The sequence below is a fragment of the Rattus norvegicus genome, chromosome 9, assembly GCF_021556685.1.
Source record: "Rattus norvegicus strain SHRSP/BbbUtx chromosome 9, alternate assembly SHRSP_T2T, whole genome shotgun sequence".
NCBI classification, from domain to species: domain Eukaryota; kingdom Metazoa; phylum Chordata; class Mammalia; order Rodentia; family Muridae; genus Rattus; species Rattus norvegicus.
This window is the reverse complement of record NC_141542.1, coordinates 77068629-77082958: the sequence shown is the minus strand read 5'-3', so window position 1 is coordinate 77082958 and position 14330 is coordinate 77068629. Positions and strand designations below refer to the sequence as shown.

Below are 14330 nucleotides of genomic sequence, written 5' to 3'. Positions count from 1 at the left end.
TATACTCCTTTTAGGCCAGAATGGAGTCTATGAATCGGTCCTACACTTCACTTATGCCCCCCCTGTCCCCTCAAACTAAGATCATCACTCCCTATACTGCCTCACAACCTTCACCGCCTCTGCCTCCTCCTCCACCACCACCTCCTCCTCCTCCACCTCCACCACCACCACCTCCTCCTCCTCTCCCCAGCCAGTCTGCACCATCTTCAGGCTCAGCAGCCACCATGTTTGTCAAGTACAGCACAATCACCAGGCTGCAGAATGCAGCTCAGCATTCAGGGACCCTGTTTAAGTCTCCAGCACCATCAGCGATGCAGCCTCTTCCTTTGGCTTCACAGTCCAAGGCTCAAATTGTGGTGCCCCCCAATGGAGTTATTCCTCCACCCCCTCCTCCTCCCCCACCCCCAACCCCCGGCTCAGCCATGGCCCAGTTAAAGCCAGTGCCATGTGCCCCATCCCTACCACAGTTCAGCCCCCAACCTCCACCCCTGAAGATTCATCAGGTTCAGCATCTTCCTCAGGCAGCCCCTCCTACACCCCCAGCAGCTCCTCTCATCCCTGCAACTGTGCCACCTCAAGCACCCCCTAAACCTCTGGTGACCATTCCTCCTTCAGCCAGCACAAAGATGGTGTCACCAGTAGTAGCACAAGCTGTACCACCTACCCCTGCACCTCCAGTGCCCCCAACAAAGAAACAGCCAGTATTCCCTGTTTCTCACATTCCACCCACTCCCCCTGTCCAGCCTACCCCACATCCCCCACCAACACTACCCAAGCAGCAGAGCTTTGGGGTGAAGCCACCCCCCTCTCCACTGTCCCCTGTGCCCTCAGTTGTGAAGCAGATGGCCAGTCAGTTTCCACCCCCTCCCACTCCTCCTCCTGTGGACTCTCAGCCCCTAAAACCTCTCCCAGCAAGTGTCACCCCACAGTCCCCTCCTGCAGTAAAAGCAAAACCCAAATGGCAGCCCAGTTCAATCCCTGCCCCTTCTCCAGATTTCCCTCCTCCCCCTCCTGAAAGCAGCCTGGTATTTCCTCCACCACCTCCTCCAGCCCCAGTCCCACCACCACCACCACCACCACCACCTCCACCACCACCACCACCACCAGTGTCACCTATGGCTTCACCTACCCCTGACAAAGGTGGATCTCCAGGCAAAAAGACAAGTAAGATGTCCAGCCCTGGGGGGAAGAAACCACCCCCAACCCCGCAGCGCAACTCCAGCATTAAGTCCGGCAGTTGTGCAGAGCACCCTGAGCCCAAGCGACCCTCGGTAGACAGTCTAGTCAGCAAGTTTGCACCGCCAGCAGAATCAGGGTCTCCCAGCAAGGAGACCCCACCACCTCCTGCAGCACCCCCCAAACCTGGGAAACTACACCTTTCTGGAGTCAACCTCCCTGGAATCCATCAGCAAGGGATTTTGTCGGCAAAACCCTCTGTTCTAAGTGGGCGTGGAAAGGACGCCGTGGTGGAATTTCCATCTCCACCATCTGATTCTGACTTTCCACCCCCTCCTCCTGAAATAGAGCTTCCTCTACCCCCTATCGAGATTCCAGCTGTCTTCTCCGGGAACACCTCCCCAAAAGTGGCAGTTGTTAATCCTCAGCCACAGCTATGGTCTAAAACATCAGTGAAGAAGGCCCCTCCACCTACCCGGCCCAAACGCAATGATAGTACCCGTCTCACTCAAGCTGACATCTCTGAACAGCCAGCGATGACCACAGTTGTGCCACAAGTGCCCACTTCTCCTAAATCCAGCCTTAGCGTCCAGCCTGGATTCCTAGCTGATCTCAACAGGACACTGCAGCGCAAGTCTATCACACGGCATGGCTCCCTCTCCTCCTCACGTATGTCTAGAGCAGAACCCACAGCCACAATGGACGACATGGCACTACCCCCACCACCACCAGAACTGCTGTCTGACCAGCAGAAAGCTGGCTTTGGAGGTAGTCATATTTCAGGCTATGCAACATTGCGAAGAGGACCCCCTCCCGCCCCTCCTAAAAGAGACCAGAATACTAAGCTCTCAAGAGACTGGTAGCCACAAGACATTTTCATGCTATCTATAATCAGTTCTACAATCAGTTCATCTGATCATCTGTGAATCCAGGTGTTCAGAGCCTCCTGATATGTTATTCAGGTAGTGTCCAGCTGTGTGTGTGGGTTTGTGTGTATATGTGCTGCATGTGTGTACATGGATGTACACACAGCTATACAGACAGTGTGTATATACATATGTATACATCTATGTGTATATATACAGAGAACTGATTCTATTTATTCCTTCTGCCTCCTAATCCAAATATGGAGTTTTGTATATTTTGGGTGGAAGAAGACATAGGAGGGGATATGTTGTCACTTAAAACTTGTCTGGTGTATGGATTGGACCAAATACTAGAAGGTATTTCCTGTGTCTATCCACGTGCCACCTATCTGTGCATGTGTTATAGGAGATGGGCAGTTTCTCAGCTAGAGTGTATCATCAGAATGTTTGGTGTACTGATAGGGCTTTTTTCTTTATTTCTCCCAGTTTTTCCCAGTTCACTGGATTTAGAACTGCTTGACTGACACTTAAATACTACATGTAAAGGGGCACTTTACATCAGGGAAACTATTATACAGAATGGGTAAACAGTGCAGGAAAGGGAGTGGTTGTAAATGGGAAAGTCATGGCCGTTCTAGTTGCAGTACTGCCATGACCCCAGCCACATCTAAGATGTCTTCACAGGTAAGCTTTGTGTCCACAGCACAAGGAATATTTAATGTTATGATCTGGGCTACCTTCAGTACTGTCTTGCAAAGCTTCATCAACTTGGCTTTATGATTCTTGCTTTATTGTGAATGTCCAGTACACATTGTAATGTACTGTTCAGTTATGTCTTCGGGTCACAATCATCTTCATATATAGTGTGTGCATTCATAGACATTTGAATACATGAATAGTCTGAGTATGAAATATATACCCTGTGCCCAGTTTGGTTCATTATTATAAAGACAGTCGCCTGCTGCAATGCCTCCTTTACAAATTGTTCTATGAGAAAGAAAGAAAAAACTAAACTGGCCCCTGTACAGATATCTTTGATGAAGTTACAATGCAAAGAATCCATCTGGGAATGGGATTGTCATGAACAAAAAGTTTCCATAATTTCATCCATAGCTAGTGGAGCTGCTAAGACCTTTGTTTGCTATTCACAGCTCAAGTGTAGAGATTTTTATAAGTGACCAGATGTTCTGATGGAGCAGTGTCACAGTCCAGTGACAGTAAGTGACACACTGGCTATGCAAAGGCAGCTAGGCAAACCTTGGCTGCACTGCTCCTATTCTGTGTGCTTTTGGTATGAGAAGTGTGTGCTCATCAACTTAGAGTGACCTTAGAGCTAGCTATTTTAAGAGGATAAAAACTGGCCATCCCACCAATTACAAGTGAACATGTCTTGTAAAGAAAGGCTGCCTACTAAAAAAATAACCAGTGCCAAATGCAATCTTTTGGTCCTGTCCCTCAAAGAGAAAGCGGCTGCAATGGATCTGGGCCAAGACTCACTAGAGAGCATAGTATTTGTACTACTTCGTCATAAAGACGTGCGAGTGGCACCCTTGTCACATCTGCAGCCACTGTTCAGTGCCGTCACACATTAGGAAGGAAAAAGACCATTTAAGTCATTGTATTTTTTAAAACCCAACTTAAGGAAATTTATTGAATCTTTCAAATTGTTCACCAAGTATTTATGCTTGATATTCCTATGATGAAATGACCTTTAACATACTGAATTGTTAGTTTCAACAAACACAACAAATGCAGTCAATCTGAGTACAGAGGCCAAGCCCCACTGAGGCTGGGAGAAGTGCTGCTTCCCTGTGCTTATCAACCTGTGGCTCTACGTTCAAGAGAGTGGATCCGGTTATCCCCAGTATTACTTTTTTCTTTTTAAATTAAACCAGATGAAACAATTTAAGATTTCCTTGAGTGGAAAAATATGTACTTCCGGTCTATATTAAGCCCTAAATCAATAGCCTTCTCTTTTTTTCCAGTGTGGATTTCATGGGAATTCTTAAGACATCCTGAGCTATGACTTCTGTTTTATTGTCATGGGAGGGCAGATAACTTTGAAAACCAGTAATGCCAAAAAAATGAGAGAGCAGTAACTACCCATTTCTAACTCGCATGACAGCACCCAGTTTCTTTATATTTCTCAAAGATAATAGCTGTTAATTTTTTTTTAAAAAAGGTGATACATCGCAATCTTTTTTTTTTTTTTTTTAGGTGACACATTCCAATCTTTGTTTTTAGCTGCCTAGAGTGTTTGAAGGTTGTGCTGAGGTGTAGTCTTGTTGCTTCTCTGTCTCTGATGTGTTTGTTCATGGACAAGACCCACTGCCAGACAACACTGGTTCTGTGCCTTCTCTCACTGCCCTTTGCTTGGCAGCTCCAGCTTACATGGCTTTTTAGGCCAGTGAAAGGCACCCAGAGGCTGCCTGGACTGACTAGTGAATAGGGTGAAGGACCTTCCCCTGAGGGCAGAACAGGTGCTTTTCAGAACTGGTGACTAGCTTTTTGACAACCTTAATTTTTACTATATAAGTAATCTCAAGAGTCTCTAGTGCTGAAGCTTTGGCACCAACTCTGAAGGGCAGCAGAAAACCACACTCCAGCTCACAGCTGTTAGAACGCTCGTCTACGTGAATCTCACCACCTTGGCTTTTACTCCCAGGAGATTTACATGCTCATTTGAAGGGGAGAAAATTAATTTTTAAGATGTCCACTCACAGATAACTAGATTTTTTTCAATATCTGAACTTTTTAACCTGAGAAAGATGGCTGTATCTTACAGATTATCAAAAAGACATTTTCATCAGATAATTAAAACTAATAAAGATGACTGTGGGTTTTTTTTTAAGTCCTTCAAAATTAAGGTGCTCCTACCCCATGGATGGCATATCTTGCAAAGGGCTAAGAACTGTTTTGGGTTCCTTTTGTGTTACTTTGATGTTATAAATAATGTTGAATTTGTCTAAACAGGATTGAGAGGTCACAGGGTAACAATTCCAAAATTCAGATTAACAGAGGTTTCAGAACCTGGATTTGTTCATCAGACTTTGAACTGAACATATTGTCACCTTTGCTATTCAAAACCAATTTTATGTTACAAACACAAGGCAGTGTTTAATCAAGTAAAAAAATTCATGCAAATATTTCCATGTATCTTCAGAAATCAGAAACAGCATTATAACTGATGTAATCCCAGATTCTACGCTAGCTTACTAATTAAAATAATGGTCCTCTATGGTTAGGTGACAATTTCTAATAAAATAGGTAAAAATACCTTTCTTTATTAAAAAAATCCCTTTCAAATTAAAAATACCTTTTGGAATATTAATTACTTTTTAATTTCTACTTTGCTTTATCTGTAATATATAACCTCCAAGTTTACCCAAGGGAAATGCGAGAACAAAACTGAATATCCCACCATCTTTTAAGAAGGTCCTTTTAAAATGCAATGAAAATATGTTACACCTTTAAAACTCTAGCATCAAAAATTACAAGTGCTCAGTGCCCTTAGGAGGACTATATGTAAAAGAAACCTAAAATCTAGTGAATTTAATGAAATAACATACTTCCTATGTATACAATGTATGGGAGGGGGACAGGGGCTCTAATGGGTTTTCTCTGAAGTAAACCATGAAAGCTACCTGCTGGTATCCCCAGTGCCTTGAACTCTTTAGAGAATAGCATTTAAAAACAACATAAACCACACATAAACTTTTGAGGTGCTAATGAAAGAGAAGGAAGGTAAGTATTTTTGAAGTTTGGGCAGAAATGGGGAGGGGGTGACTCTTAGAAGAGGTTTTTCACCCACCTACATGAGTATTCCACTAAAAGATGAAAAAGTGGTTTAGAAAAGTGGCTCAAGTCAACACTAGTCACACTTAATATCTGGCCAAATTGGGAACATGTTGTTCATGAGCTGTGAATTTCAAGCAAGGGATTAAGAATCAACTTCCTTTTAAATAAAAAAAAATAATAATAATAATAATCAACTTCTTAGGAAGACGTGGTTGCAGCAGGAGATACAAGGGATACATTTTTTTTTAAAAAACTAGCCATTAAATTTGTTACAAGTTAATACCAAAATCTGCAGTTTTTCCTAATTCCACCTCCTAGTTCTTCCTGTATTTGTAAATAGTCCCTCCTAGAAAATAAGCATTAACTGGAATGTGTCAAATGACTGCTTAGTTTTACTGTCAGCCACTAGTGAACTCTTCTTCCTGAGATGCATAGGTAAAATAAATGATTAGCGTGTGCTAAGTGTTGTAAAAATACTGTTTACTGTTTTCAAAGAGAATTGCACAGTATCTTTAACTGGGGTTGTCCTCTTCTGTTTCTTTTAAAGAAAAATGGAGTCAAGGCTCACTCTGACTTCTAGCTGTGAGAATTTTGTCATAAATAGATATAATGTAGAAATATACTTTTTTAAAGCATGTACCTGAAAGAGGACATTATTCAGAGGATTATGCACAGCTTGATAAGGATGAAGTTGTGGTTTTCTTTCAGCCTTGTTGCTATTATTTTCTTCTGCATAAATGTACTCATTTCATTATGTGCCTTGCTCCCTGATTGTGCAAAGCTATATATATACATACAAATATATATATATATATATATATGAGAGAGATATATTCACTCAGTACTACTGATGTTTTTGTTCTACTGCTGGATTAAGTTATTGTCTGAGTTACACTTGCCACGTGTCATAAACTATTGTAATGGCTTAGGACAGTGGTCATATAAACAGAGTAAATTTGTTTTTCCAGTTACATTATTTTGTCATCTATCCCAATACTTAATAAAAAAATTTACATAAATTCCATTTAAACACAAAGATTTCAAGTGTTTTGGATGAGCACTATTAAGAGCCTGGTTTTGAAGGGTGGGAGAGATGACTCAGCTGTTAAGAATGCTTTCTGCTCTTCCAGAGGACCAGAGTTCAGTTCCCAGCACCCTCGTCGGGCAACTCAAAACCACCTGTAACTCCAGCTCCAAAGGATCCAATGCCCTCTTCTGGCCTCCAAAGGCACCTGACCATGTGTGGCATACATACACTTAAATAAAAGTAAATTTTTAAAGAATCTGGGTTTAAAGTTTGTGTGTCAGAATATCCCAAACAAGTTACATGTTGGAGGTAAATTAACTATGTCTTCCTTGTTTATACCAACAGACTGGAGATCATTAAATATTACCAATTAGGAAGTAGTAAAGGGCCAGCAAGTAAAGGTGTTTGCCAGCAAGCCTGACAACCTGAGTTCAATCCCTGGAACTTACATGGGTAAGAAAGAACCAATTCCCACAAGCTCCCCTTTGCATGTGTACACAAACACAATAAATGTGTTTTTAAAAATCCCATTTTAAAAGTAGTAATAGGTTTTGGCTTTTTATTTTTGTAAATCAGAAATTTATTTGTATTAGCTGGGCAGTGGTGGCACACTTTAAAAAAAAGTTATCTTGGCCATATGGTTAGGCTCTTCTCTGACTAGATCATAACTCAGAATAACCCATTTAACCTACATTTTGCCCATGGCTGGCTATCCATACTCAGGTACCATGCTTCTGTCTCCTTACATTTTCCCAGTAGAGCTCCCTGTGCCTGGCTCTATCTCAGAATTCATTCACTCTCCTGGATGTCTCACCTCCTAGTTCCTGCCTAAGCCATAGGCTTTTTAATCAACAAGTGTAGTCATACAATACATACGTACAATAGATATTCTCTCTACAATCTTTTATGGAGTCAACGTTTAATTAGCAGTTCTGAGTTCATCTCAGAAACATGGTAGAGCCTCTACTGATGACTCTATTTGACCTCAAATGTTTTAGTTTTGCTTTCGCATACCCCGAACTCTTTAGTTTCGACCTCTGTACAGCAGTCGCTCATGCATTTAAACTTACTGAGGTTACACTTAGCACTGAAAGGAATCCCACTTTTCAGAAATGTACGCTGCATGAAGGGAAGAAAAACCTAATACATCAGCTAATATATGGAGCCATCAGTTCCAGACGGTTGTGGCCTGTATATCTTTGAATATAGTCAGATCTTCTGAATGTCTTTAAAACATCTGCAGCTCCAGAAACACACAAGTGAACACAAGTTCACTGTTGACACTGCCCTATGTGCAAATCTCAAAGGCTTACAGACTTCATGGAGCTGTTGTTCCATTTTTAGGAGACTTCAGTTTAAACATATATGTATTTAGAAAATTATCTTGATTTAATTTATATAACTGTCAAGTGTTACAAAAGCAGTAATTCTGACAAGTTTATATATGCCTACATATAATTCATAACACAATTACATTCACTATCCTGATTGTGTATAAATATAAACACAATGATTTAGAAGCACAATTATGTATTGGAACTGCCACATCAAATGGATACATCTAGTCTCAGGTTACAAGTCACCTTACCATTTATAATAAAACTAAAAGTTACTCACCATCTGTCAGTGCTACCACTCGTAAAAACTCTCCTTGACCCTGGCTCTGACAATGAAACAGATGGCAGCCTCCCAATCTCCAACATGTCAGTGTGTAAATCGACACAAACCCTAACAGAAACAAAAGGCTAGAGTCCAGTTATTTTCAGACACCAGAACACTCTCATAACGAAAAGCCCCTTTTACTTATAGAGAAATCCTTCTCTTGAAAGCATTTCTTTAAAATGTGTTTTAGTTGAGTGCTCCAGCCTTCCACATTATAAGTCATAGAAATGATGAAGGCGCTGAGGAATATGGATTTAGAAGGCAGCAAGAACTGTAGTCTCACCCTGGAGATAAACTGCACATCACACAAATCACTAGAGAACTCCTACAAGTCATTTCTTCTGGAATCTTAACCCTCACTTTTTTGTTAAAACAACTCCATTCCAATGATGGAAAAATTTACACTTAAAATTTACTTGTATCTGGAAAAAGCAGCTCATAGTTAAAAAGATCTTTAAAACAAAGTATTTCAGAGACCAAACTTGCTAAAAGTTCAACACTATTTAAATGTTTAAGTGTTAGGTAATTGAACAGTACATCAATGCTTAGAACCACCTTAGAAAGAATGAATACATAAATGATTCTACGAGACACTGCAATATACTTTGTATGATTTTTATTTGGGTCAAGTTCTTAGTACACAGCAGTAATTATTCCAAATACAATTTAAAAATTAAGTGAATGTCCCTCATTCGTCTGGAGGTGCTTAATGGCGTACATAAGGAATGTTACTGGCAACAGTTGTCTGCTCAGGTTGCCTGAATGGTTTTTTACTCAGTACCACCAACTCTCTGGGAACTGTGAGTGTAACTGCCAGATCATAAATTGTTTACATTCTTTTTGTAAACCATTTTATTAAGAAAAAAAGGTACATGGACATAAAATATGATTAAAAACTGCTTTTCCATAGATTTCTGAACTTGCAAAAGAGGCTTCAGTTTAATGTGAAAATAAGCACTTTTTTTTTTTACAAAAAAATTAACGTATTTATTAGCAAGGTCATTTACACAGCTAGGCCCTGTCATTTCATTTGTTGATTTTGTTTTTAATAGAGATTCTCAATAAAACAAAGAGCATAGAGTAAATTTAGGTAACTAGCTCAATGCCTTCACGTAGTAACTTCGTAAGGCTCTCGTAAGTAAGGCTGTGTACTTTGTTGTGCTCCATTCTGTTCCTGCCAGCATAGAACTAAATACAATGCATTCTTGCTGCACACAGCTTTACAGAAGGGTATTTATGAAGTTTTAGAAGGGGTGAATGATTATTTTCACTCAGGTTGCACTTAACTCCTTTAAGCAATCTGAATACTTTGATGGTTATTTATCAAAACATGGCATATTTCTTCAAGTATAATCCTGAAAACAGGTAGAACTCTATTTCTAAAGAAAAATATAGCATGTTTAGTTACAACAGTTGGTGCCGTGGAAAGAGAACCAAGCACTGAGTCAAGAACTAACTAGCTGTTTATCTGAAAAAGCATCTAACCCCATTGTTAAAGTGAGACTGGGACAAACATTTTTAAAGCTTATTAGTTCAAAGACACTGATTCCAAGTAAATAGTGTTAGGGAAATGTCACCTTCCAGAGTTCCTAGCCAAAGCTATTTAGAAGTAAACAGCTCCCACTCATTTCAAAGATTTGGCAGTCTACCATTTCTTCCACCAAAGCCCTTTACAGGAGTAAAGGCAGCCTTCAGGACACCATGTTCTCTCCATAAGGAGAAAAGAATAAAACAAATTGTACTGCAGAAAGGTGACCTTAAAAGAAAATGAGATCTGACAGATAAAAGCAAGCTATCATTTTGATGTCCCACACATAAGAATCATCTTTAATCAACATAAAACTGTTAATGAGGCAACTATATGGTAGACATCATTTGTAAAGATGCATAAACCAGACTTTAGCCAGGCAATATGAACAGCAGTAGTACTAGTAAGGAAAGCCGGGATGAAAACTGTCACCCAGTGACTTAAGAATAGCAAGCTCAGCAGTCCTGGGCTAATCCCTAGATGAGGACAGCAAGTGCCTCTCAGGAAGACAGAAGTAACCAGAAGGAAAATACTGTAAGAGACATCTTTAAAAATTCATATTTATTCCAAACACAGCAGGCTGAAATCTTGAGTCTAGATTTCAAAATATTGGCACTATTTTTGTTTCTAATTTGCCTTGGCTATATGGTCAAACACAAGAATGTATTTTCACTCAGATCCCTGGACCTTCCACTATAAACAGCAAAAAAAGAGTCAATGTTCAGTCTTTTTTTTTTCTTTTTCTTTTTTTTTTTTAAAGGGTAAAGAAACTGTGCACAGAGTCAGACATTTCAGGATTGACCAGAGCCCTCAGTACCTGTGTCTCGGTAAAGTGGTTGCAATCTGGTCAGCAAAGTTTCAACATTTGTTTAAAATTCCTAATATCAACCATATTTTTGTTAATGGGCAAATAAGTGGGAAAATTTACAATAAAACAGGAAATAACCTCACAGTATTAATAGCATGCAATCTATAAAATATTACATACATTAAAAGTCTCCAATTACTGTAGGCCTGGCTCATTGTTACAGAGTATCCTTCCAAGACAATTCATAGATTTCAAAATTGCAAAAGTTTAAAATGGGTGGAAAAAAGGCCAACAGACCGTATTCTGTGTTTTGTTTTTAAAATCACATCAGTACTCAATAATACAAGGAGTGGGGTCACCTGTCCCATGGATCACCCCCACCGCACATCTTCAGCACAAAGGATTGCACACTTGTTTCCTGCAAACCCTAATTCAGCAGAGGTTCAGAAGGTGAGCTGTGTTCCAGTGCCTACCACCAGTTGTTTCTGTGACTACAAAAGCTAACTGTTGGCTGGGTTTCCCAATGTCTTATCAATCCACTAAGCTTGTTCAGCAAAAGGCTACTTAAATAAATAATTAGTGTGACTATTTTCACAAGTTTCCATGTACCAATACACTCAGAGTTAAATGTTCATATACACTCTTGCTTGTGTCCATAATGGAGCTAAAGGTTCAGAGGGCTTCAGGGCCATATCCTGAAGACAGTCAAGATGACCTAACAAAAACCATGAAGTGAAAAGTGCACTAGAAGCAAATTAAAGAAAAATCCAAAGCATTTAGAAAAAAGTCTAAAAGTGTAATAGCTGATGTGCATGCAACGTGGTATTAAAACCAAAAAATCCTGCTCCTGGTGTAGGGTTCCTCCTTGTAGTCCTAATATTTGAGAGGCTAAGCAGAAGAGCACCGTGTCTGAAACAAACAAAACCTACAACCTTAAAGCAAAAAGGGTCTTGAGAAGGACACTGTTTGGGTCTGAGTTGCACAGTGAAGCCTCAGGCTCAGATAACAGATCTACGAGTGGAGTATTAGCTGCTGCCTTACAGCCTGCCTTTCTTCGCATCTACAACACTTGTTCTTCTAGCATCGCTAGACAGAATGTGCAAGGCCTGCATCTGAATCACAACAGCTTTGCTTCCTCTTCCTTTTCAGTAGATGAGGGGATGCCAATTGTTTCAAATACAGACTGGTTTTCATCAGTGTAACTGGGTAAGTATTTTATCCTATTAGTCTTTTCCAGTAAACTCTTTACTCTGACTCACAAGGTTCAGACTATTACGAGGAGTGCTACTTTAAAGTCTAATCACTTCAAATCAGGAGGATACTTATTTTTCTATAGCTGAGAGAAGAAAAATGGCTTGGCATCAGCTAACACTGCCATTGATAATGGTCCAAGAGCACAGTAGCAGCCTTTCATTCCCAGTCCAGTGACTGGCAGAGACTTGACAACTAGTCTCTTCTTAAAAGAGGTGGGGGGGGGTGTTTAAATATCAAAAGAACAGTAATAGCTGGTCTGATTTCCTAGGCTCTACTCTGAAACAGTGCCTCAAGGCTGGAGCTCCTTAGGAACCTTTGTGTCCAGCAAGCTCACCTCAGTACTTGAAGTACCTACCACATTTCACATCGGTTTTACTGGCTGCTATCAGCAATGCAGTCTCATGCAACAGTGCATTAAAATCAAACTGGTAACAACCCTGGGAATGTTTGGAGACTCACATTTTGTCATCCTTATAATCTACAAACAGGACAGGATGCAAGGGAGTTCGGGATTAACTCACCTAGCACTCCAGTGCTAAGAGAACACAGGATTTACAGTGTTAAAGAAGAAAAACAGCCTTTTTAAGCAATCCAAAAGTAGTTAAATAAAGTATTTAAACACTGGTTCCTTCCTCTCCATATACTGAAAGTAAAGGGCAAGGGTGTCCACCAGGCCATGAGGTTAGCCCCAAAGCAGAGGCAATGAGCATCCAATGTCACAGATTCTGCAGGAAGAGAAATCCAAGGGTGTACAGTATTCCTGAGAAGATCCCAGATTTTTTTCTCAAGTTAGTCTTGGTCCTATATATTTTAGCTATATGTTCATGTTGGTATGCCTTTCGTGACTGAGAAATGGCATTTTCAATCTAGATAGCATAATGCAAATGACCCAAGAAGTTCCACTTGTTCAGACTTGGCTTTCAGGTTTTGATACTAGGGGACAAACCAAAACAGTAATAAAAAGAGTAACTTTATCATTTGTATGCTTCATCTATTTCCTGGGAGGGAATTCCCAGGGCCTCTAGCTAATCTGGGAATACCTGACCTGAACAAGAAGCACGGCTGTGCTGGGCTTTACTCCGAATAATGCATGATGGACTCAACGTAATTCCCAGGGAAGAGCCCAGTCACTCCATTCATAACTCCCTCATACCAACCATCATCGTTCTTCTTGATGACATAGATAATGGCTCCTTCCTGAAAGGACAGCTCATCCTCCTTGTCTTTCGTATAATCATAGATTGCCACGACTAGGGGAGAAACAAAATAGGAAGTGAGCAACAATGCCATTTCTAGAAAGGTAAAGCCACTACGCGTTCATACACAGCAACTTCCTAGAGACGAACATTTGTACATGTTTTCTATCCAATAACTAGTTTAACACAATTGAATGTCCTTTCCTTTAAAAAAAGGTTCTAAATCCAATATAAATGGCAATCAAGTAAAAAAAAGAAAGTCATCTTTAGTTAACTCCAGAGAAAAAGCATTCTAAGGAACATGAAAGACAGTAATTCGTTTCAACTTACACTGAGGCACCATACTGTGTAAACAAATGCTCGTACTTAAACACTATTGTTATGAGATACGCTGTGATACAACTGAGAAGTCAGACAGACTAAAAAACAGCAAGGCCATTGCTCCTTTTTTGGACTCTGCCTATCAGTGAAGACTGAATTCCTACAAGCTAATCCACTATACATATACTTTCAAAACATATACTGCATTATGTTACCAACTCAATACATCCATAATAAAGTTAAAAGAACCAAGACACCTGGTTAAATTCTTTTGTAATTTTTATTGGTTTAAATAGGCCTCTGAACCTTTGATAATCTCTGGTTCCTAACATCACATCTACCCTCAAGAATTTTAATAAAATCAGGTAACTCATAACTTAACTCACATTCACCTAAGACTTAAGACTTTGTTCCAAACTCCAGCATTTTAATTGAGAACTATTCCAGCTCTTTTTCTAAGCATACACTGTAATTGTCTTAAAACTAAAGGGCTGAAATGTAACCCAGCAGCAGAGCCATGAGCCCTATGTTTCTGAACCACTTTAGTAAAAAAAAAAAAAAAAAAAAAAAAGTGGCATCTCTCATACGTAATTATCTTCTATTATTGGGATACAATAAGGATATCAGAAACCTAATTTAGAAGAGTCAGGGTGTGTTTCTCTACCTAAATACAATTCAGTGTAATTATATGACA

At 40.1% G+C, this 14330-nt stretch overlaps 2 protein-coding genes across 77 annotated transcripts in view; one reads left to right on the top strand and one right to left on the bottom strand.

Annotated features, from left to right (window-relative positions):
• The window catches only part of Raph1 (Ras association (RalGDS/AF-6) and pleckstrin homology domains 1), an 82883-nt gene extending 75486 nt beyond the window's left edge, over nucleotides 1-7397 (top strand). For 6 of the 27 annotated variants that reach the window (XR_015628718.1, XR_015628723.1, XR_015628717.1 and 3 more), the window contains 2 exons: nucleotides 15-2138; nucleotides 6971-7123. Coding sequence is in view for 17 of the 27 variants with exons in the window: in XM_087566692.1 (XP_087422818.1) it covers nucleotides 15-2039 (2025 nt within the window). In the remaining 10 variants the exon portion in view is untranslated. 27 annotated transcript variants of the gene reach the window in all.
• The window catches only part of Abi2 (abl-interactor 2), a 169821-nt gene that overhangs the window by 82123 nt on the left and 73368 nt on the right, over nucleotides 1-14330 (bottom strand). For 26 of the 50 annotated variants that reach the window (XM_087564919.1, XM_087564927.1, XM_087564920.1 and 23 more), the window contains 1 exon segment: nucleotides 9131-13369. In XM_087564919.1, coding sequence (XP_087421045.1) covers nucleotides 13194-13369 — 176 coding nt within the window. In that variant the 3' untranslated portion in view covers nucleotides 9131-13193. 50 annotated transcript variants of the gene reach the window in all.